This window comes from Triturus cristatus, chromosome 4_1 (genome assembly GCF_964204655.1).
Source record: "Triturus cristatus chromosome 4_1, aTriCri1.1, whole genome shotgun sequence".
Lineage (NCBI taxonomy): Eukaryota > Metazoa > Chordata > Amphibia > Caudata > Salamandridae > Triturus > Triturus cristatus.
Window position 1 is genome coordinate 1,015,622,902 of NC_140585.1, and position 25,943 is coordinate 1,015,648,844.

Below are 25,943 nucleotides of genomic sequence, written 5' to 3' on the forward strand. Positions count from 1 at the left end.
AGGTATTCGCCAAAGGCATACTATTGGTATCAAAGGGCAGATACCTCTGAATGCAGGGGTGCTTCCACAACCTGAATCGCAGCCCCTTTTCCTCCATCAAAGAGCCCTGATTTGGGTTCTCTACACCACCCTTATTTTCTCTGTTTTCACCATTCTTCACGCTCTTATATGGTCATCTGGTTGGTCCTTTTGAATGTCCTTTTGGTCTGCAACACTCTAATAACCTATCACAATTGAGACCTATTGCAATATGCAAGTCATGCATTACAATTTGAGATACTGTCCTCCAAAGAAACAGCAAATTATTTGTACAGTTTAGAATGCAAATTAACTCTATGTAATAGAGTCAGCAGTGATAATTGTAGATCTTGTTATGTCTCGCTTTCCATTGAAAAGGCGATTTTTGTTTATGATGTTGACTTGGATAAATGTGCATGCATCTTTCCAATAAAAAGGGTAAGTGGTGAACGGAATTAATCAAACAGTGGCATGAAACAATAACTTTACTCAGTAGTATGCCTCTGCGTGGTTTGTTGGAAATTTGTTTAGTAGTTTTAGATGTGTGTTACAAAAATGTCTTGAACAGGCTTCCAAGGGTTAGATCTCAATGTAGCGTTTATGAACCCTGGTGTGCAGACAGTCCGCAATCCCAGATTTCAAGAATAAAAAAATAGCACCATATAAGAGAGCATTGCTTTTCCCCATCATCCAGCGTGGTTTTGCAAATACAAACTGGGGTCTGTGAATACGCAGATTCAGATTAGCTGGCTGTGACAGAAAAGTTACTTGCTGCAACCTTTATTTGACATTTTTTTTAAAGTAGGACATAAGGGGACAGGTTGAGCTTTCCCTGACTCCATACCCATGGGCGGGGGTGCGAAAGGAAACCCATCATGTTAAACACAAATCTCAAGTCTGTGAATCCAGCTCCTAGGCCCACAAACAAAAATGAAAAATAAAAACAGCCAACCTCCACTACACACACACACATACCTTGTGCATTGTGGTTGGGTGTATGGTCGGCCAAAGGACAGGCCATATAGCCAAAACCAGCTATGCACTTCGAAAGGTTGTGCACAATAGTGTTCAGCACATGCTGTGGTTGTACCCAGGGTACTACTAAGTACAATGGTTGTGACCTCGCCTTTAATGTGAGCGGTGCATTTAGAAATGCTGTAAATAATCTTGCAGCTGAGACTACATATTATATTACCCTTAACACAATGGAAGAGAAGTCTATAAATGTAATTTTAATTATTAGTTTGAGTAAATGTTGTAATTGAATTACGTTCAAAAGCATTGCATCTCATGTGCAACACCGTGTCTGTGTGCATTTTAATCATTCTGTTTAATAAGAAAGAACACAGGTTGTATGACAGCGGCATGCATGGCTAAACCACACTTGCCTCTTCTATGCTGCCAAAACATTGAATGTGTATGAACAATGCATGCCTTTACCAGGCAATTTCGTGGCAAAGGCATGACTGGTAAAGAAATGTATGGTAAAGATCAGATCGGAGGCCCACCGCTCGTAGTCCTAAAAACACTACCCGAGCCCCCCCTGAATCCTAAAAGCTACCCCTACCCCCTGCACCTGAGCCCTGAAAACATCCCCGCCCCTGAGCCCTAGAAATTACCCGACCTCCCGAGCCCTGAAAAGTACCCCAAACTTTAAAAACTATCCTGCCCCAGCTCTAAAAACAACCCCAACCATTAAAAACTACACCCACCCCACCAAACCAAGCCCCACTTACCAGTCTGCGTTCGCTCCTGATGCTTTGTCTTCCTGTGCCTGCCTAGCTAAGCATCTAGAACGTGCACTGCCTTGACCATGCATATGTGTAGTTAAGGTATATGTGTGGTTAAGGCAAGCGTGGTTCCGCTTGCAGGGGTATGGCATGCATGGCTCAACCTGCGTTGTTAAGGCTGCTTCCCAGGAACACAATTTGTGGTACATCTGTGGACTGGGTGCAGAGGAACAAATCCCTTCATAAGAACACATTACTGGAACATCTCTTCCACAGCAACTTTACAATTGCTCAGAGGAGTGAAGTGAGCCACCCACTGTCCAGGCTAAACATTTAGTCCATTGAATGAAAATTTTTAATTTCCCTACCTGGTTCAAGAAAATAAATGCTCAAAAGGTTACTTACAAATTAAGTGACTGATTTCTGAGCCGTGGAAATTCAGACAGGTGCTCATTTGGAACTTCAAGTATGAGGAGACATTTGGATTCCAAATACAGCAATGAGCGTTCACAATATGTAACAAGAATGATGAAGAGTGGAAAACGCAGTATAAGTGAAAAAGCTAGAGATGAAGTACATCTGGTTCCAGAAGAGATCTATCAAGCTGGAGAGCATGATTCCAACCTACGCTTGCTTGAGGTCACTGTATTCCAAGCGATAAACAAGCTGTTTGCGGTGTGGAAAACAACTTTTTAAAATAGGCTCCGATTTAATGTGTAAGCAAATTGAGATACAAAAAGTGCTTTTCTTGTTAGATGAAAAGCATGTATTATTTTTTCACATGTGGAATACACCATTTTGTAGTGATTGTTTTATCATTCGAATTTTGAGGGACGAACAACAACAAAAACGTGCTTAAAAGGGCCTTCTTCTGCTTTGGTTTAGCAGCACCAAGTATTTGCAATAGTGGAATATTAAAACATAGGAGTTGAATTTATTTTATCAACACAATACCAAAAATTCACTTCAAATACATTAAAGGTATGGTTATGGTATGTTAAGACATGCACATGTTTGAAAAGTCTTAGAAATTACTTCAAACCAGTAGAGATAGTGTATTCCATGCTTACTAAACAAAACCTTAAAACATTGTGCAAACAATAACTCTCACCACCCCCATACACTTCTCATTTTATGATGAATGTTGACATGACAAAGGGCATAATCCTTGGCCTCACTGCTCACAACACTTCACCTCTAATTGACCACTCTGCGCACTGTATGATAAGGTTAACTCGTTTCATTACACGCGTTGATAGAGAGGTTTTAATGTTGGTAAAAGCGTACTCTTTTGTGAAGCAGTGACTCCTGTCGTTTTAAGCACTAATGGGGGTCGAACTTTACCTTCGCAACACCATTCTGTATTTCTTTCATTGTTGATTTCTTGATTTCGGGCGCCCTGGCATGAACATTGGATATTGATGGCGCCAAAGAGCTTTCCTTGCAGTGTTTTAGAAAGCTAGTTTTACAATGCAAAATAATTACAACCAGAGCGCCAGGCAGGCTGTTAGATTGAGGGACATGCAGACTCCAGAATCGTAGTTTGCCTCGACTAGAAAGCAGCCATTCACCAGCAAAATAGACCTGCAAGATCAGCTCTTGTTAAAAGGCCCTAGGTTTATGTATTGTCAATGACATCCATGACCGCTTAGTTTAGAGACAGACATGTCAATGCCATCGGTCTGACGCGGGCTTTCGGAGAGCTCTGCAAAGCGGCTTCATTAGCTCTTTCGTATGCCATTAGGATATTGTTTCTATAAACCCTGTGGCCTCTGTTTTCAATACTTCCTCATCTCAGCGTGGGAGTACAGTGTGAGTCATTGGGCAGTTTCTTGATACGGTATGCATGCTGCATGCACTTTGTCTCCTGTCTAAAGAAATACTTTTTTTTTTCTCTAGAAAACGAAACCATAGAAGTACAGTCTCCTGTGGAATATGACTGCGAGCAGAAGTGCCACAATTTTTGGTACAGCTTGGAAAAGTTAACACGTGCTTATATGTTATCTTTTTTTAAACTGCAAACGTTTGTGTGCTTCATCCACCCCACGTCTGACCTGATTCGGGGTTTTGAATGACACAGCAGGATTTATACCCTGACGCCATTTGTTCTTTGTACAGCTATGGTAATTAACTTTTTTTTCCTTGTGAGGTTATTTTTAAGGTGTCCATGACGCGCGACAGAAGCAGTTCATTCGATGTGCAATAGGTCTCGCATTACTGAAAGTTTGAGCTATTGACGTTGCAAATAATGCTTGTTAGATTATTATTATTATTTTTGAAAAAATATCCCAGCAGTGGCATATATAAGGGTGTAGTATCTTATGTGGCTAATAGAGAGAGGTCCTTTTACAACTCCATAGGGCCACCTAGTAACAGCCTTTGGTACTGCACCCTTTTCTTGCTCCATGGAATTTATTTTATTACTTATGCTACTGCTGGGATATTTCTTAACCCCAAAAACCCCTAGCAAACATCATTTGTAATGCCACTTGTTCAAACTTTCAGTAATGTGAGACCCAGTGCATTGCAAATGCTGGTTATGGCCTGCCAAATGGCCTTAATAGGTTAAGCGAAAGAGGCATGTGGAGGTATTGGTTCCATGCTTGCATGTGGGGTAGAGAAGGGCATGTTGTGAAACTAAAGCTACTGTGAATGAGCCTGTATGTAAATAGAGGAGCTCGTATAATTAAGCTTTAGCACAAAAAAAATGAAGGTATTGTTGCGCTGGTTATTAACCTTTCTCCGTTATAATTTTCCTGTGTGTAGGCAAAGGACTAAAGTTTAAGTGAAGAAGTTGATAGCAAAAATGGTAACCAGCTACATTGCCGTTCATCCCTCAGAATTACTTTTTGTGCGAACTGTGCCTAAAATTGTTTACTATTTTCTGTGGCTTCATAATACAATGCCTCAGACTTGAACTAGAGACTGATTATAAACTTGCACTGTACAACTATGCACGGCGCAAATATATATTTGAGGACGATCATGCATTCGGGCACATCTTTATATGTTTTCCTGTGAGGGTGTGGCATTTTAAAATGCACATATTGGTGCCGGTGCTAAGGAAGAGAAATGTATCAGTAATTGAATCGAATGCTACCAGAGTACCAGGTAATACTCAATATTTTCAGTTCACATCGCAGACGGCAAGTTGGTTAACTTCAGAAGAATCCTAACCCAATAATTAAGAAGCACGTACGCGGATGAAAGGCAGCGTGGTTAATTGCTACGAGTTAAATATTTACATTACTCTTAAAGAAACATTAAGGCCGATATTTACACCTGAGAATGCATACATTCAAACGAGATCATAGTTTACTGATTGGGACTTTATTGCCCGAGCGTGGGCCAGGTGACACGATGGGTCATTGAAATGAAAGGAGAAACCAAACTAAGATTAAATGCACGTGTGGAAAGAACTGTACTAGTGAGAGGAAGGCACTGGTACATTGGTATTCACCTGTATAGCTCGTATAAACCCCTTTAAAGGCCGCCCAACTCAAAAATAGCTGCAAAATATTAAATGCCAGGGAAATTACCATTATACAACGAGATGGGGAAACTCGGTCAATATCAAAGACAGGTGTCGAGTTATAAAAGCACCTCCATTTGCAGGAAAAAATTCTTCCGCGGTGTAACATTTCTGGTACGCTTCCAAAACGCAGTGTACAATGGAGCGAGGAGAATGTGCAGTAACCAACAGGTTTCTCAAAAACTGCAATAAACTAGAATAAAACAATGAATTGCTTTCACAAAAGTCACAAATTAAGTTTTTATTAACAATTACTTACAGAAGGAATACCACAAACAAATAAGTGCACACAACAAACTCCTATCCATCCACAAGTTTGGCGCATATTACTGACCGACAGTTTAACATGGAAACTACAAGCCAATGAACGCTTCCTTGCCTGTTGTATTTTTAATGTATTATTCTTCAGAATCAACAGAATCTTTGGTATAGTGGTAAAAAGCATTGGCGAACGTAGAATGTTCCTACAACTTGTCAGCAGATATATTAGTGAGATTTCTAACCCTCATCACTCCTAGAAAACTAGATAACGTACCAGCAGGACAGTCTTAAACCTGGGATTGTGATTGGTAAAAATGGATGTTCCATGTATTGGCTAGACATTATGCATGTGGACTCGTATCCTTTTTAACTTGGAATCACCAAACAACCCCCCCCCCCCCACCCCCATGGCTTTGGGAGGCTGGTAGTAAAGGGGACAGACGTGGGATCATTGCAAATATTAACTTCTGTCATTCTACTACAACTGTAACTATGCCATGAATCAACGTGATTTATTAAATATATATTTTTTAAAGTGTGGCGCGTACTGTGATTTTAACATTCTCTATCATTTTTTGCATTTAGACGAATCAGTATGCACAACATGTGAACTGTGGCCCTAGTTAGATTTTGACACCAGTTATAATCAAAGGTCGCCTGCCTACCGAAATCTTCATAATTAATATGCACACAGAAAACCCCTCCGTTTTATTGCTATAAAAATCCACAAGTAATTCACAATTAATCCAAGAGAAAGGGGAACATAGTATGAAAATATAGCGCTTTTACACAAGCCCAAGGTGTAAAATAGGGTGTAATCGTGGGACACACGCTTTTTTACGTAGAGCTGTATTAAAAAACAGTAGAAATAGAGCAAGAGAAAGAAACGGTGAGATGAAAGAAGACTAGGAACGAGGGCAGAGGCGAGGAGATCGAATAAATAATATACATTGACACTTGTGCAGACTTAAAGAAACCTGCCCCACCGCACCAATGCACCCAGACCATGTGACTGCAGCTTTGGTGTACACTAGCTTCTGGTCTCTGTCAGACTGTGCAAAGCCATTTAATAGCTAAAATTTAAATCCGAGCATTGGATTTAAACGAAAGAAACAAACCTTCTGTGTTAGAGAGCCTGCGACAGCAAAGTCTACAATATCCTGAAAGGTAGTAAGGAGACGACGGCTGCGGAGCGGCTACCTGACTTCAATGCCAGGAACAGGGGGGGCTGGCATTTCTAAGGAGTGCAGCAATATTGTTGCTAAGCACTGCCAGCGTTTACCAGCCCGGGGACGCAGCCAGGTACTGTGAGAAGTCACGGCAGGTACATACACTGCATATTCTCCATTTAAAGCACTGGAGAGAGGGACTGGGACATCAGAACCTTGCAGGGGTAGAGAGACTTTCCCCTGCTGCTGGGATGTCCGGGGGGGGGGGGCAGGTGGAGGGGAGTGAAGCATGACGGGGAGTCATGTTGAGCAGCTCTCCGTTGAGGCAGAGATCTGCCCTTACAAACTGAGCAGGGTGCATCTGCAGGGCCAGTGCACAACCCCACGTAGAGCGCTATGAATCAGCACCAACATGTGGAAGGTGCAACAGATAATAACTAGGCTGCGATGCCCAGATGGGAGGAGGGACCATCGCACGCTGCGAAGGAGCGTTGGCCAACCAAAAGAAACCATTAGTTACATCGCCATGGGGTGGGAACACACACAGCAAGGAGGGACCAGCACAGACAAACACCAATAATAGTCCACCATTTCTGAGTGCCACAGATAGCAACCAACGGTAATTTGTCTGCTCAGAGCTTGGATGCTCAAGCTCACTTTGAGGACAAACGTTGAACAGTGCTTGTCCTTGTACCAGTTCCCTTGCCACTTGTTGAGACGCCACACTGCCTTTCCCTGACTGCGCTGTAGCTTTTTCACTCTCCGCTACTGCTTTTAGCTGATGGTTTCTGCCTGTTTGTTTCATTCCCTTATTCTGCTTGATTGTTTTGCTCATTGTGCATATTCGACCTGATAGTTTTGTTCTTTGTGTATATTCTGCCGCATCCTGACTTTTCCACCTACCAAAGTTACTCCTCCACCAAGCCCTGGACCCTGGACTCCACAACAACTGCTGCCGCACCTCGCCCCATTCGACGGTAGGACCCTTCACCTGCTGGCACTGCCTCTTCTCCTGCAACGTTGAAGCTCCTGCAGGCACGGCAAACACCACCACGCCAATCACACCCATCTCCTAACCACTGCACTGCCTCCTGCTCAACTCACGATGTCTCTGCAAACACACCACTGAGATCTGAGACTCCATCACCTCCCTCCACCCCGACGTCATCTTCCTCACCGAGACCTGGCTCAACCCTGGAATTGCACCTGACACCGCCTCAGCTACGCCAGACATATACAAGATAGCACACCGTGACTGCATCAAAAAACAAAAAGATGGAATCACCATCATCCACAAGGAAAACTGTCCACTGCACCACCACTCCAGATGACACCACCCAATCATAGAACACTTCAACTTCTAACTCCAAACTGACAACAAAAGCACCATCAGTGGCACCCTCGCCTACAGACCTCCAGGTCCTTGCCCCAGTTTCTGCGATCCCATCCACTAATTCATCGCACTGCTTGCCATTGATTCCAAACACTGCATCTTTCTCTGTGACAACGTTCACCTGGACGACCTCAACTATACCAACACTGCCAACCTCCACGAGAGCATGAACAACATCGGCTTCACCCAACTTGTCACCAACCCCACACACACCACAGGACACACTCTTGACCCCATATTCACGGCTAGCGACAGAGTTAAGTACATCCATGTCACGAGCTCACCTGGACAGACCACGCCATCGTCCACTCACTTAACCATCTCTTGTTCCCCCAGCACTGACAACAAGTCAACCAGCACTTCACACCACAGCTGGAACAACGTCTCAAAGTCAATGGACTAATGCCCTCAACATCTCTCGCCCACACACCGCAACAAACCCACAACAAGCTGTCAAGAACGTCTCCACCTGGATCACAGACTGCGCTGAGTCGCCCCCGTGAGGCCTGCCAAACTCATGAGGTCCTCTAAACAAACCAGCTGCTACACCTCAGAACTAAGAACCATGAAAGGTAACTGCAAATGACTCGACAGGAGATGGTGCACTAGCAAGGAGCTCACAGACTGAGCCACATTCAAGACTTCCCTTAACCAATACCACCAACTCCTGGAACAGACAAAAAGGAGCGCCATTGTTGACCTCATCGAAGCAAGCTCCAACTTCAGCAACAAACTCTTCAACATCATCGGAGAGTTCTTCAACCCCTCAGCCACCGTAAACACCATCACCCCTTCCCAGGAACTCAGTGAATCTCTGGCTGACCTCTTCCACAACAAGATCTCCACCATCTCAGGCCTTGAAAAATCCACTAGCCCACTTGCAATGGTGAGTGAGATTTTATCAGATCGAGCTATTTTTAGCACTTCCTGTCAGTGCTGGCTAAGTGAACTGAGCTGGAAAAAACAGGTGTTCGTTTCATTCAGAAAGTGAATGAGCAATTAAGACGCCTTTAAATCTTGTTTTTATCTTGACACTTTTTCCATCTGTTCAAAGACAGAGGTCAAATGTCAGTTTGTCTTTTTACAAATTGTTGCTTATCTGTTCCTGGAAAATGGTGTTTACTTTTCCTTCTCTGATTACAGTTAATGCTTTTTTTCAAGTGAGCTATCTGAGAATTGTGAAATAAAAAGCTGTAAAATGTCGTTTATTTCTCTAACACAACATTTAAACAGCTTGAAAACAAATAGCACAAGTATTTCAAAATATATCTGGAATTATGAAAAAAAATGTTTTTTTGTAATTCAGAAGTGTGATGCAAACAAAGATTTAAATGGGAGCAAAACAAATCAGAACACTTAACTTGGTGGTGTGCAAATGACAAATATTTGCAGAAACTTCATTTCCAAACCTTGTACACTTTATAGTTTTAAAACCACATGTCAGTGACAAGATTTGTGGCCATTTCAGTGTAAAATCTGCTGATTGCAAATGACAGTGTGCTGCTACTTTATGCATTTATTAAAAGTGATAGTATTTAAGCATGACTTTAGAAACATTCCTGCCTCCGCCCTGATGACCATGCATTTAATGAACTAAGAGCCGAGTCAGCGGGTATGTGAATCCTATGTGTGCAACATTTGTATAATATATGGAGCTATATTTAGTCTATGTAATCGAACAAAAGAGTTTTCTGTACAACAGACTTGCTGAATTCACGTTTTTGAAGGTGCTCTCATATGTGATAAAGAAGAAAACGGAGTCTCAGTGAAATAAAATACTTGCCCAGGATCACATAATTTGAAACCAGTTTATGGGTCAAGACCACTATAATTAGGTCGAGTAGATTATTTAAGTCACTAGGCCTGCTGGTCTAGTAACATTTTTAGGATTTTTCGAGGCCTGCATCTACAGAAGCCTCGTACACCAGCCCACCACTACCAATACCTTCTCATTCCCAAGAGTGATAAAACTGACCACCTGCTCACCACACATGACACTAAAGCCATCATGAACTCCGTCCACTCGGGAGCACCCACGGAACCCTGTCCCCACCACATCTTTAACCTCTGGAGCAAGGCGATCCGCAACGAGCTCACCACCATCCTCGATGCATCTATCACCACGGCCACCTTCCCTGAAGACTGCTGGAAACACGCAGAAGTCAAACCCCCAACTCAATAAACCCTCCGCCGACCCCAACCTTAAGAACTACCGCCTACTCTCTCTGCTGTCCTTTGACGCGCAGACTGAAGACGCAGTGAATACTCTGGGTGAAACTGTGTCGTTGGAAAAACAACCACGAGCAAGTGAGCCCACCATAGAGGATACAGGGACTGATTGACACCCGCTACGTATGGTTGCTACACGATCGGTGAATAAGCCCGATTTTGAAACCAGCCCAATTGTTCCTTCAGGTACTAATATACCACAGTTTTATCTAGATGTCAAGAGTCTGGGTAAGTGCCTAAAGTTGACGTTGATTTGTTGATATCCATATTATAAGGATTTAACCTATGAGACATGACCAACATTATCGTGATCTTTATGGTATGATATTAAGAACATACTCCAACTGAGTGCAGTTGCACCGGTAAATATAGGATTCGGTCTTTTAATTTGAGGAGAAAAAAGCATTGTCCTGAAGAAGGTTGTTCTTCTTGTTAATATACCATCGAAATGCGTTGACGCTTACATATGGTGCTAAATTTGGAGAAGTCAGCATATTGTTACAGACAGGGAATTCAGACCTATGCTTGATGCTACCTAAACAAATGTCCAAATTAACGCTTCAAAAGACATAGTGCATTGTCTCTTCATATTCTTCTCTTCAGTATGTTTTTTAATGATTTTGGAACTTATATGTTTTAATTTTTTGTTGATTGTATATGAACCTTAACGAATTTTAATGTGATCAAGTCTATATGTGCAGTGTACATTCATCTATTCGTAATATTGATTAAAAACTGATTTATATCTCTACGAGGCTGTAGTTGATTTATAAGTGCCCCAATCATCATCATTGGTGTGAGATGTGTGGTTTATGGGAATGATCTATGCGAGTGATAAGGACTGAATATCTGATTTACCCAAAAGGGAAAACTTTTTTTTAACTTGACCCTTCCAGTCAAAGGCCATCAACCGCCAACCCAGAACACCTGGAGAACAATCTTCTGGACACCTCGCCGGCTGAATCTCGCACCAACCACAGCACTGAAACTGCCCCCATTACGGCCACATTCTACATCAGATCCCTCGTTGACAAGTGAAAATTGGCTGCCTTGTTCCTCCTCGACCTTTCAGCCACGTTCGACACAGTATTTCACTACATGCTCTTCAAAAGGGTTTGCCACATTGAAATCCAAGGAGATGCCCTCAAATGGATCACCTCCTTCATCACTGGAAGAACCCAGAGAATCCGCCTACCTCCCTTCACTTCGGAACCCAAGAACACCATCTGCGGGGTCCCTCAGGGTTTGTCCCTCAGCCCTACTCTGTTCATCACCTACATGACTCTTGGCCAACCTCGTCAGAGCACATGGACTTAACAATTTCATATGGAGAAGACACCCAGCTCATCCTGTTGCTATCAGAATACCTGTCCACCGCGTGGACCAACTTCTGCAGGTGCATGACGAGCATCACCGAATGGATGAATGACAACTGCCTAAAACTCAACATGGGCAGACAGAAGTGCTGATCTTCGGGAATAACACTTCCTCATCGAATGACTCCTGGTGGCCTCCCGAACCAGGACCCTCACCCACTCCGACCACGCCCGCAATCTTGGCATCATCCTGAATAGTAAGCTCACCCTGAAAACACAGATCAACACAGTCTCATCTGCCTACTTCCTCACCCTTCGCATGCTCTGTTAGATCTTTAAGTGGCTCCCCATCGAGACCAGACAGACCATCACCAAAGCCCTTGTCACCAGCTGACTAGACTACAGCAACACACTCCACTTTGAAATCTCCTCGCACATCTTCAAGAGACTGCAGACCATACAGAATTCAGCAGCCAGACTCCTCCTTGACCTCCCTAAGCGGGCCCACATCACTCACCACTTCAAGAAGCTCCAATGGCTCCCCATTCACAAGAGATGCGAGTTCAAGATGTTGACCCACCCCTTCAAAGCTCTTTACAACCAAGGACCACCATACATCAACCACCGCCTAAATTTGCACCTTTCATCCAGACACCAGCACTTTGCCTCGATCACACCCCCACTGATTGCTGATGATCCCTGTGGGATGCCGTAGGAAATGGTCATTTGATCAGACTGGAAATCGGGCACAAGAGCTTCTCCTTAATGAAAAGAATGTCTGATTTAGATCTGTAAGTGTGGAAAGGGAATATTAAAATATATTTTTAAAACCTACATGAACGTGATGTTTTAAAACACGCTGCTGAATTGGTAAGTGTATATATTTTGATATTTAGCATGATTGCATAAATAAAGATAAATTGCTGAAAAGTGTACAGCCCCCACAATACTGGCATGCTCTTGAAGGAAAACCATTTGCTGACAACCTAGTTGGTGTGCTACATGAAACAACTTCAGTCCTATATTTGTTTGCTCAATGAATTACTGATTGGTACTGGGGCATTCCTCACTAATAGACTTGTTTTTGAATACAGTTGTATACATGTATTGGGTGAAGAGAAATATGGTTGTGTGGCTCATTGATTACATATTTACACAGACCAGTTCTTTTTTTTGTTTTCTCAACATGGGATGAGCTAACCCAGCCAGTTGTAACGCAGAAAGGGTTTGGACAATCCACTGGCTATGTAAATTGTTTCACTTTGGACTAATTGTATGTAGGTTTTATCATATATTAATGTCCTGAAAATCCAACATGAATCCAGGGCATAAGTCCTAAAAAAAAAAAGAAAAGGGGGGACTAATTAAGTTGGACAGTATGCAAGTAACATTATGGTGTGTGACATCATGAGCGTGACATCGCACGTGGCATCACAGGAAGTGGCATCATAACCAATGACCTCACAGGAAGTGACATCACAAGAAGGGACATAAGATCTTAAGACCTTACACATGTGATTAGTAGGTCTATCATGAGTACCTTTGAGCCCATTACAATATTTATCAAATGAGATTTCGCGTCGGAGTTGTGCCAAAAAAGTGATGCAACCCTGACACAAAATCTGGTCCCGAACGTATTCATTTGTTTTTTTAAAAAACTTTTCCACAAAGAAATTGGCAACAGGGAGAAACATGGCAGTAAATCTGTTCTGGTTAATTGATTGTAAAGTCTGCATTTTAAAATATCTTATGGAGTTAAAGCACCTGCTGCATAGATCTTTGTGTGCCCAGTAAATCTCAAGAAATAATGGTAATTGTAAGATAACTCTGGAGGTGTACCGTATTTTCAATCTAAGCGAAACCTGTTAAATGTAACCATATATTGGATTCCAGAATAACTATAAAAACTGTAACCTTTTTTATTGATCCCACATAGGCTGCTGCTGAAGCAATGCCATCATCCGAGGATTCTGAAGAGGGACCAAATGATGTTTCAGATTTACCACAGAACATATGTAGGTTTTACTTTGTTATTGAAAAATATTAATAACACAAACTATCTCTCTAATGGAAATACCTGCATTAGAGATTACTAGACTCCAAAGCCATTCCTTTAATATCTGCAAAGACTGTAAAGACAGCCCTTTTAGAAAAGTATTTTATTTCATTTTCTCTAATTTCCACAATTTCTACTTTATTGTTGACTTACACTAGATACATGACTACTTATTTCCTGTTGTGTGCCCAACTGCATTTATAATTGTTTTTTTTTTACTCCATGTTAATTTAAAAGTGAAATGCAAATCCACATCTCAGCAAGCTTTCAAAATGATTTCGGCACATATTTTGATTTACTTTATCATTTACTTAGCTGACTTTGTGTGACAGACAATCTCAGTAGATTAGATTTGTATATATAATAGAAGGATGGGGTAACCAAATATCCTATACTACCATTGGGCCTTACATTTATCTATCCTTACCACTGGGTTTGTACGGTAGAGCCTGCTCTCAGAGTAGAAAAGGGTCTGCTAGACAAAATAACTTTGCTCCTTATATATTCAGGGAAATTCCAGAGCCGTATGAGTAGTCATAGGGAGCTGGGAGAGCACTGCTGCAACCTAAGGGTGGAAAGGCAGGCTTGCAGGAGAGCCTCTAATCTGCATAGGAATAATGCGGCTGAAGAGTAAATACTTAATATTTCCAGAAATAGGTTTTTATGTTAACATTGTCTGAAGTTTTCTTGGGGGCTACAAAGTGAGTATGACCTGGATAAATGCCAGATCTGTTAGTACCTATGAAACTCCATGCCCTAATCTAACCTTTAGATAGAAGGATGTGTAATATTCTCCACTTACAGGTAGGGTCTTACAGAAAGAGATAAAAACTATGGAGGTGTCCCATGTTTTGCAGAACACTTACGGTACCTACATCACATGCTTTGAGGAAGCCCACAGAGAAATGGGAACCAAATGTAGCGGAGGATTTGAGGTATTATTGTACATTGAAAGTGGAAATAGGTGCTAGGTTCAGACTAGTTCAGTTCTGATACCTCCACAGAAAATAATATGCTGATTGTCGACTGTGGGAGAGAGGGTAACCTCAAAGACTTCCTTCACATGGTGTGGATTTGCAAACTACAACAAAGCTTTTTGATGGCTTTAACAGCGACGTTATCTGTGTTCATTGCATGAACTCATAACTAAACCCCAAACAGGTACTCCTGTGTCTGCTGAAGGATGCATAGGTTGCTGTAGATTTCGCTTGAACGGTCAGCAGCTAAGACATGTACAAGTGCTGGAAAGGAACATTGCCCTTTTGTTGTCAGTGTAGCTGAGGGCTAGGGATTAATGAGCAGTATTAGAAAGCCCAAAACGGGTGTGCTTTGAGGGTGCAAGAGAATGTATTACGGGCTAAGCTGCACTCTCAAGTCCCCTTCAGGTCAATGTTTGAGTGTCATTTGGAGGTCCAAAAGTTGAAAATTCTTCTGAACAGATGAATTTGGTCGGCAGAAGGTAAAGCTGAGTTAGAGAGCTTGAGTTAAGAGGAGGTCTGGTGGTAAACTGCGTTGATCATATCTCTTAAAAAGCACCACTCGGGCGAAAAATAGAGGTGCCGCAAATTAAAAACCTAAAATAAAAATGCAGATTGCTACAGAGGCAGTGCCATGGCCGAACACTGGCAAAAGTTCGGTACTGTTTGTCAAGTTTTGTTACGTTGGGTAGAGCTTGTTATGGGGGGATTTACACATTTTCTTTGAGGAGCAGGGTCTTAATGGTGAATAATAGAAGAAGCCAATGCATACAGAGAGCATTGGGCAAATACTGAGTTAACTGGCAGCGGATCGCAACAAAAGTTGAGAGGATGCCTAAGGAGAGCTGGTAGGCCAGTTCTCTGGGTCTGTGCGACTCGAGGGCAGTTAGATTTTCCTTGTGACTAGGATCACAGCTGATCTTGTAAACAGATGTGCAAAATACTACAGCAAGTCCTTCGAATGGCCAAGTAACTTCTTCTCAGGTTTTGACTTTCAGGGGATGGCAGAGACAAACAGTTGAGGCTTTCTGGAGAGGGGTCTGGGGCAGAAAGTCTAGTTCAGATAGGATTTGTACCACTCACAATAAATCTAATGTCCAAGACGTCTTCTGTATGTAAAAAAAGATGTGAATTTCATTATTATTAATATATATATATATATATGAGAAGAAAAGGTTGCCCTGCATGAGACTGCACACACGGTAAGTTTACCACTTCATTGAAGACTTGCAGGTTACACAAACTCACAGCTGGAGTACTCCCTGGAGAGCCTGACGCGTTTCGAACATCTCGTTCTTAATCATAGGCACATGACAAACGGAGCAGCCACAGCATTGCAGAATTTATTCAATTTTCCAACATCCCGCCCCAGTGGGCGTGTACCAAAGTGTCTGCTGGGGGTTGAAGTTCTGCAAAGACACATGAAAAACCCAAGTGGGTGTTGCTGACAACCATAGTTCTTAATAATCCCCAGCAAAGAGAAAATCCACAGTTGCAAGTCTCGAGTACACTGCACATGTAGGCAACAACAAGGGGACCTTACCGCTTCGTCGGCAACTATGGTTGTCAGCAACACCCACTTGGGTTTTTCATGTGTCTTTGCAGAACTTGTGTAACCTGCAAGTCTTCAATGAAGTGGTAAACTTACCGTGTGTGCAGTCTCATGCAGGGCAACCTTTTCTTCTCATTAATATATATATATATATATATATATATTTACTCAATCGATCAAAAATATGATCATTCACATCTCAAATACAGTAGTACATTATCATTAAGAACAATGATAAAATGTGCACCAATATAAAAACCGTAATTTTTTTTTTACAATACAGTAAAACAGGCTACTAGATTTTTGTTTTTTGTTTTTTCAACTCAATGTACATGCGTCTGAGAAAATACCACTTAACCTAATTAAAGTTATGGCACAAGAACATGTTTGCTCATTTTTAGCCGTTTCCACCATGCGAACATTAAAAGCCTCGAGACAGCAAGTACTAGCCAGCTTGTAGTATCTGATTTAAATATATGTATTGCTTCCAGTGGACAGTTAAAAGATAAAATACGACATACAGGGGCCAGCCAAGTTTTCCTAAGTTCAGCATAAAAGGAACAACAGAAAAAAAGGTGCTTGATGGTTTCGGGGGAAATATGGCATAAAGGACACAAAGGATTTACAGACATGTTTCCCCAAGAGCTCTTCAATGCATTCAAAGGAAGAGTTCCATATCTGATCTGAACTGAACATACAGGGCTCGTGCCTGGGGGGGGGTTCAATATCATCCAAAAACCCTTCAAAAGCAAATACTCCTTTAACATTCAAGAACCCCGCAGTCAAAGTGCCATGTGCAAGCCGGTCAACCCTTTCTGAGATCATTAGATCCCAAAACCTTTTTTTTAACAATGGGGACCGTGAGTTTGGTCATAGAACCTGGATCCTCCCAGAGTTGCACCATCCCAATTTTTGAAAACCAGAGCTTGATCTTACTAAACCACTTGATGCGGCCTGTTTGATTGATTATGCAAGGCAATCAGCTCTACCATTGCCTCCCTCAGGGGCACCTGAGTTTTACTTATCCACACCCTGATCCAAAATAAGATTGACCTCAAAGTGGCATAATGATCTATAGGTTTTAAGCCAAGATTAAGTCTAAGTGGCAAGAGTGGTGTATTCACTGGATGGTTCAAAATGTCTCTGATAAATTTATTTTCAACACAAATTAAATCTGTCAGGTTTTCCAGCCCCCACAGTTCGGCCCCATACAGGGCCGCACCTAGGCCCTTAGCCCTATGGATTTCAATAATGGGGGATATTGGCCGAAAGGGGGAAGCTCTAGCCATTTGAACTATAGCACAGTCAACATGCTTGAGAGTCTCGATGCTCTTTTCTATCTGCGGAGTCAATGCCAGCCTATCGTTAATACGGATATCCAGGTAGTCAAATGAACTAACCCGCTCCAAACTGTGCGTGCCCAGGGTAAGTTTTCTCTTATTTGATTTATACGGGTTAAAAATCATATATTTAGTTTTTAGCCCACTTTTTTCTAAACCCTTATCTTTACAAACTAAGGCAAATTTAATAAGGAGATTTTTGAATACCACGGGGTGTTCTGGCAATAAGCAGTGTGTTATCTGCAAAAAGCAGGCAAGGCACTACCTTGCCAGACAGTTTTGGAGGGTCGCCACCGTAGTTAGAAAGTTCTCCTATTAAGCCATTGATATAAAGGATAAACAGTGTGGGGGCAAGAACGCATCCTTGACGAACGCCCTTCTGAACAGCTATGTAGTTTGTCAAAGTGCCTTCAGTATTCCACCTAACCCTGGCAAAAGTGTCTTGATGTAGCCTGACAAGAATTCTGAGCAAATAAGGTGGTAATCTCAATGTGCTCAGCGCTTGCCAAAGTTGGAACCGATCAATGGAATCGAAGGCAGTCTTTAAGTCCACGAACACTACATATAGGTGACCTCCTCTGATTGTGACTTCTTTCCAAATTAGCAGGAGAAACCTAGAAACTTGGTCCGTGGTACTGGTGCCTGTAGGTTTGACAAAAGACTGTTTTCCTCTATCCAGTTTTGGATTCTGGTTAGAATAATTTTGCAAACATTTTTTTGCGATACATCGATAAGACTGATGGGCCTATAATTCCCCGGCGACCCTTTATCACCCTTCTTATGAATGGGAATGATTTCGGCACCCCGCCAAGTCTCTGGAATAGCAACCCCCTTCAGGATACTAGTGTAAACCCTTTGAAGCAGCGGGCCCCAAACAGTCGGTTCAGCCCTAAACAGGTCTCCTGGAAGTTTGTCAAGACCCGGTGCTTTACCGCTCTGCAGGAGCTTAACGGCCGTAATTGTTTCCGCAAGAGTGATGTTTTCAGCTTCAACTACTACCTGTTCACAAGGATTCATGCTTAATGCTGGAGCGAACGACAGGCCTTGGTCTGCAAACAAAGCCCCAAAATATTCTTCCCATACGTGGGGCTGAATATAGAAATCAGTTTGTGCTACCAGTTTGGGTGATCCCTTTGCCAATAGATGCCAAAAACATTCGCTGTTCTTATGTTTAGCCGCGTCTAAGAGCAATTTCCAATTTTCACACTCCCAGTTCCTTTTTGCTTTGTTTTGGGCTAGTTTGTATAACCTCCTACTGTTCGCAATTTCTGCAGGGGATTTCGATTTTACCATCACCATTAGCTCGTTCCTAGCCCTTTTGCATGCATCGTTGAACCAGGGTGCTGTTTGCTGCTTGACTCTATTGCTTTGTCTATAAAAGACTGGTTTTACTTTTGCAGTTAGTTCCTGGAAGATACTCATGACCGCCTCCAACCCAGTGGTAGGCATACTTAGATCTATAAGAGACCGCTTCACCACAGAATATATTTGGGGAAGAGAGTTTGGGTCGGTTAGGGTCATTGGCCACTTAACTCTCCTATTGTTGTTATTTGTGATGACCTGTGTGGACTCAGCCCTAGGGTGCTTGCGCTGGGTAACTAACCCCGTCATCATCCGTGACAGAGCGTTATGATCACTGTCTTCCCGGGCAATGATGACCATATCCTTAACTAAAGGCCACAGATCTAAGTCGACAAGGATATAGTAAATCCGTGTCTTCGATGCCCTCCTCTTGAATGTGTGACCTGTTGCTTTATCAGAAACAGTTCGACCATTACAGGCTCTGACACCATGGGCAATAGTAAACAATAGTTCTTTATTATTAATATTATTATTATTATTGAAATAAGCTGAGCAATTTGAGTACGTTCTGTGACATTAACAACTCTACTGAAAGTAACTGTTACTAGATAGTTTCTGTCTATACTCTATTCACAGTTATCAATGATTACAGGGTTAATATCACTCTATAGTTTGTCATTCTTATGGCACAGTTTAATATCTGATTTAGTTCCTTTATGTTCTCCAACATGAGCCACTTGTACAGGCTGCTTAAACTTTCTTGGTCGGTGGCACTCTCTCTGGAGCCAATACTTGCGGAGGAAATAACTGCAGTTTCAGGGTGCAGTAGAAGCCTGTTTGCAGCAGGGAAGAGCAGCAGTACGAAGGCTGTGGTGCATGGTTGACTACTTTTGCAGTGGAAAAACCTGTTATGCTGCACTGGGGCCTAAAATATGCATTAACGTCCCACATGAAAGCTGCAGAAAGGACTCTCCTGCCAGAGCTCTGTTCTGTGACTGTGCTGGTCCCTGTTTGTCTTCTGCCAAGTGAATGTCCTTGTAATCTGAGCCCAGTGGCGAGAAGCTAAAGCAGTAGTGTTACCTCTGGTTTGGACACAATCGGGAGCACAGTTTCAGTCCTCTAAGTCATTACCAAACAGACAACTGTGCCCTCCTCCTCTAACACTGTCAAAATGGCAGCCATCCTGACAGAGGCTGATGGTTATATGACATAAAAGCAGCAAGCGGGGAGAAGCATACAGGGGTTGAGGCTATCGGCTAAAGAGGCATCCCAGAGTGATTGACAGCTTGGACTTGTACTGCAGTTGCAGGATCGGTGGGGTGATTTGTCGTCTTCCAGCAACCCTGTCATCCCAGCAGGGAAGGGTTAAAGGACCCCCCCCCTCCTGGATATTGTCCAGGGTGTCCGGCGAGTGAAGATGGACTAGCCTGTCACAAGTGCTTTTAGGAGGGATATTATGATCAGTGTGAGCTAAACTTCTACTTCTGGTGGCATGTTAACATTGGTAAATACCCAAAGGAATTGCAGTTTACAGAACCTTAATGACATCTGGGATGAAGACCACAGTTACTACCTTGCTAGAGGACTACTTTCACCCTAGCCTCCAACACCACAAAGGGACAAATGAAGGAGTTGCTTCTGGCTGTGATCCGTTGACCTGCCCTTCCAGGCTTGAAATGGCCCTCCCGAATAGGTTGCACAAAAGGTGGCTAGTGTGTAGAATACATAAAGGGGCATATGTATCAAAAACCGTTTTGCGAGTCTTCAATAGCGATTTTTAGTATATCACTATTAAGGACTCGCAAAATGAGATGTATGTAGGGGTCGCAATATTAATTGCTATTCCTACGCATTCCCTAATTGCGGATCGTAAATTTCGATTCTCAATTGAGGAATACCTTCCCATTCATTCCTATTGGCCTAGAGGCATGAATGGGAAGATATTCGCAGTTTGCGAGTACCCATTAGGTACTCGCAAATTGTGATTGCAATTTCAAGGGTGTCAAAAGGACACCCTGTTGCACCCCTGAAATATGCATGTGTGCACATGCGGCCACATGGCACTTTGAAAAATGCAAAAAAGGGAAATTTTCTAGGAAATCGCAAATTACCACCAACTTGAAGTTGGTGATAATTTGCGCTTTCTTATGGCAAATTCCCACAACTTGGGTGCTTTCGAATTGCATTTAAGGAATCGCAATTTGGGATTCCTAAAATGCATTTGCAAAATAGGGAATCTCAAATTTTGTGATACCCTATTTTGCGATGGCCTTTTGGGATGATACATCCCAAAAGGCTTTTTCCTGTGGCAAATGGGCCGATTCTGAGAATTCTTGAGTGCAGACTAATTCTGTGATGATGGAAGTCACAGACACAGATAATGGAGTTTAATCCCTGGAAGGAAGAACCATCAAATCCAAGGACATTACAACCCACAAGCAGGAAGCAAATGGGTATGCAACTTATTTTTTAAATCGTGCAATAACCTCTATTATCTTGTTGGAAGTCCGATGTGAGAGAACATCAGAAAACCTGTCAGTCTTAAGCTGATTGGCTGGTGTGTACCTAAAAATAGAACAGGCTCTATCTTGGATTTTCTTGAAAAGGAGATAGACCCAGAGATTAAATACTACCTAACAGTAAAAGATTGGTCGTCATGAAATGGTATTGCAGTGGGCTTTCAAGATTTTTTTTTTTTTAATTTTGGTCAAAGGGTTTTGTTTTTTCCAGACATTAACCTGGTGAGAAAAAGCGTTTTGCTAATCTTTTAGTCACAGAGTTTAACTTAGACCAAATAAGGTAAACCATCAAAGATAAAGTCTTAATTTATTTACACAAGCTGATACATCTGAAACATACTTAGAAAGCCTTAAAGCATGGGACCTATCTATGTATGTATCATAAATATTCAATGATCTAGTAATAATATAATAATATCCACATTTGTAAAGCGCGAACAATCACCCGTAAGGGTCTCAAGGCGCTAGGGGCCCTCAGGAAGATTAAGCAAGCTATTGCCCAGAGTCACATGGTGCTGGGCTAATCTGCCGCCGGGGGATCGAACCGTGATCCCCAGATTCCAGAGTCAGTCGCCCTGGCCGCGGCGTCACACCTCTTCCTCGAAATGTTCCACCTCTAGTAGAAATGTTGTCTAACGTTTCACATATTGATTGCCTTTCACACAATGGCTCATCTCTTTCTTGTTATAAAAATATCTTTATTCATTAATGTCCTGCTGCCCGAGTCCTTAGCCGTATAATTTTGGGGCGGGATTGTTAAATGTGTTGCTTAATTCTGCTGTCCATGTTCCTATTAGCCTATCTGAGGCGATTATAATTGCTAGTGTTCTTTTTCACCATGTCTATGAAGCTTTGGTGAACCTATGCTGACACTCACAAATAGCATGATTTCTATTTTTTATTGTGTTGCTCCTCTTATAGTCATAGCATATCTCTGAATTATGTTGACATTTGCTTTTTTTCAGAAAATTAAATCATGCCACTTTTTGGGGGGAAATTGCAAAGCGATAATGGATGCAGAAACCGAGCCCTCGCGTAATCTTTAACGTTGCTTGAAAATAAACACCTCTTGGAGGGAAAGTGCACAGCAGTTCTAGATGCAGGATCATAGGCCTTGAATTTACGACACTGCTGCAAACAAGGGCTCATGCTGTAACTGTGGGAAGCACACAACTTCAAAGGCCACTCATCAAAGTATGGAGTTTGAACTTGGTAGTAGTTTTAGGCTGGGATTTTTTGACCTCCTCACAGCAAGGTTCTCGATGCTAAGCTATTGCTGAGCTGGGCAGATTCTGTACTTGCAGGGCAGTTCACCTCATTGATTCCTCCAGCAGCAGCCAAGATTTGTTTGTGAGGATGTAATAATTTCTAAAAGTGAGACAGCCAATAATTCTGCCTCTACTCACGTGTTCAGAGCTCCCTGGGTAAAAATATGAACACTGTATTTGCTTCAGGAGGTAGGTTATATCCAGTCCTCTTGCAGTTGGACCAAAACACAACTGACCAGTCAGATTCAAAGTTGGCTCCAAATGTTTGTATAGAATCAGTCCACTTGAAGTGCATTTTATTTTCAGGGTGCCTCGTCTCCATGACCTTGAGTTTGTAGGTGTAACTGTGTATTACACTCAGACATTTCATCTTCAGCAGTACAAAGCACAGAATGCTGCGCAGGGTCAATTTATTTTGCCCCAGGTGCGCAATCTTTGCTTTGCCTCTGGCATTCTTGTGTGTGGATGTTATCTGGTCCAAGCTTAAGAATAAATTGTCTAGCACACTGTTGGTGAGCAACATATCAATGCAAAAGTCCAAAATACTGATCTGTATGATTTGCGTGCATTCCTTTCTTAAAAACTACCAAAAAAAAGACGGATACACACGGCGATAAAGGCCAGTTACACTTATAGGAATTAGCTCAACAATAAGGTCCAGAAGAAAGCCGTCTGACCCATACAGGCGATTGTAATGGCTGAAACATGTCGACCTCACAATAAGGTCACTACTCCCCTATGACATTGCACTGTTTTTAGCTGTGCCAATGGACCAACCATTAAAAAAAGTAGTAGGATCCGGCAGGCAATTTTAATTTCCTCTCACAATTCCTAAAACCACATAGCCAAAGAACTCCACTTACAAACGTGTTCAGTCCGTCCCCCCACACTAGGTGAGCGGGAGGAGGGTCCGATGATGAAGCAGGCCATTGGTGGTACCTCTGGGTGAGGACCCTAAAATATATCCCATAAGGGCGCAGTGATTTTCACAGATTTACCTGGGTGAACAATCCTACACCCGAGCGAGATAGTGGCAACGCAACATTCTGCCTTGTGGATTGTAATAGAATCCAACAAAATAAGGTAACATTCATCATGTATTGTTGCTAGTGATGGAAAACAACAGAGCAAATTGTGGAGATGAGGTTTTGCCACTCGCTCTGAGCAAAGTGAGATTTAGAGGTGAACAACACTGATCGCTGAATGTGAACAGACAGCACCTGTGTTTATAGGTTTAAAGCATTCAGAAGCTAAGTTCAAGCAATGCACAGAAAAGATAATGCTCAAGGAGAAACTAATTGACAGATCTAATGTAATGTGAAATGGACTGGTTTGAGTTCAGCATTTGTAAGAAGATATTGGAGTCCACTAAATGGTTAATGATACTCTTTGAGAGAATGACAGCGAGTTTTGGTCCCATGCCTAATATTCACATTGGCTTCCATTCTATGGTACTGAATTCCTTTTCGGCATCAAGTGACCATACTGCAAAGGGGCCTTCAGGATATTTTATTGCTTCGACTAGGCATTTATGAAGGCAGTGGAATTTCGATCTGGTGGCACTTTTTAGAATGAAGCCCAATTGATTCGGGTGTATCAAGGAAGGAAGGAAGATAGGGCAGCAGCTTGTTTGCTAGCTGCTGCAAGACATTTTGCCTTTGCATTAAGAAGTGAGATTGGGTGGTACAAGTGGCATTGCAATTTCAATTGGCCATCCTTGTATATTGGTATCACATTTGCATAGCACATATCAATTGACATGGATCCTTTCACTCTAGTGCCTTCAGATAGCTGTTGTAATTGTGGAGCGTTTGACAAACATTTAAAAGTACTGTTGAAGGGCTATTCGAGACATAGGGCCTCGTTACGATGTCGAGCGAAGCGCCACCGACAGGCCGTCAGTGGCGGTCCATCCGACATCCAGGCCATCGGTCCGACCGCTGCATTAAGATGCTGGCGGTCAGAGCGCAGTAGTCTGGGTGGGGGGGGAGCGGGGAGGGAAGACCGCCACCTCCGACAGAATCCATGATCCCATTGGCGGTCAGAATCCTTGCCCTTTTCTGGAGGCAGTACCGTAGGTATTAGGCTATCCCTTTCCGCAAGATTTTTCGTGGGGGTCTGACTGCCATGAAAAGGCTGTCTGAAACAGACTTTGGGGGCCCCAAGCAGGGCCCCCATCCCCCATGGGCCACTGCAAAGTGGCCCTGGGGACACATTTAGGGACCCTGCACAGATTCATGCACCGTGAGCCAGGCACCACATGGTTCCTGGCACACGGTGCATGGATGTGCACAAAGTGCTTTTTTCTACTGCGGCTTGTGCTACTGCCCTATTCCTGGATTGCTGCATACGCTGCAGTATAAAGCAGCTCTTTCCGACTGCCGTGCTGGCGGCCTAATCATAATAGGGCGGGTGGGACTGCCGACTCCTTGTCGGACAGTCTTCTGCCCGATGGCGGTCAGAGGTCTGACCGACTGCCATTGTAGTAAGGGCCATAGACTTTCCCCAGTTGCAGCTGACTCATGGCTGTCGTTGTTTCTTTTGTGCTCGATGTTTATTCTAATTTACCCCTATCTGCATTTGTCACTTAAGTAACGTTCATTCATCCGAAAAAGGTGTCAATATCTACCTTGTTGATCTGGTATTTCAAGCTATACAACGCCTCATAGTACTTCTAAAATGAGCTTGCTTTCTTCTCATCAGTTTTGAACCTGCGGTTTGCTGGATCTGTGTGTCTTGTATACTGAGAAGCTTCCTTATGTCTGATCAGTCATTATGTTAGCTTCCCACCTTTATTTCCTGATTTGTGTATGTTTTCCCTATTACTTATGTAATAGTATATCTGCTTCAAAGACTAGTTTATTATAATCATTTTGGAGTTGTTCCAGTTTTCTGGTGTCTGCTGCATTCAGGAGTAACAATGCCTCCCTCTCTGCCATAATGATTTTCACCTCCAAGTCTAAGATCATTGTCATCTGACTTAGTTTTTTCAAGTTCATTTCTGACATAGCCTCACCTTATTATGGTTTTATCTGCTTTTCTCGCAACTCTGGATTCAACAGCACACACATTCTCAGAAAAGTAGGTGTTATTCCAAATTTAAAAAAACAAAAAAGGGAAAACTTTTCAGTTCCCAGGCATCTCAAATCTGTCTCTACATCAGATACCCCTGTGCCGTTAGTTATGAGTCTGAAATATCTCCGTCCACTAGCTCTAAAAAGTTCATATAGTAATTTACACTCTTCTGACCTGAAGAATGGATTTATCCTGGATAGGATGCT

The 25,943-nt window shown here is 42.5% G+C and overlaps 1 protein-coding gene across 7 annotated transcripts in view; it reads left to right on the forward strand.

The window, feature by feature from the left end:
* TRABD (TraB domain containing) overlaps positions 1-25,943 on the forward strand; it is a 214,679-nt gene that overhangs the window by 21,988 nt on the left and 166,748 nt on the right. For 3 of the 7 annotated variants that reach the window (XM_085653946.1, XM_085653945.1, XM_085653944.1), the window contains exon 3: positions 13,585-13,663. In XM_085653946.1, coding sequence (XP_085510072.1) covers positions 13,585-13,663 — 79 coding nt within the window. Of the gene's footprint in view, positions 1-3,647; positions 3,872-13,584; positions 13,664-25,943 lie in introns of all 7 variants that reach the window. The other 4 variants (XM_085653949.1, XM_085653950.1, XM_085653947.1 and 1 more) reach the window with 2 other exon arrangements.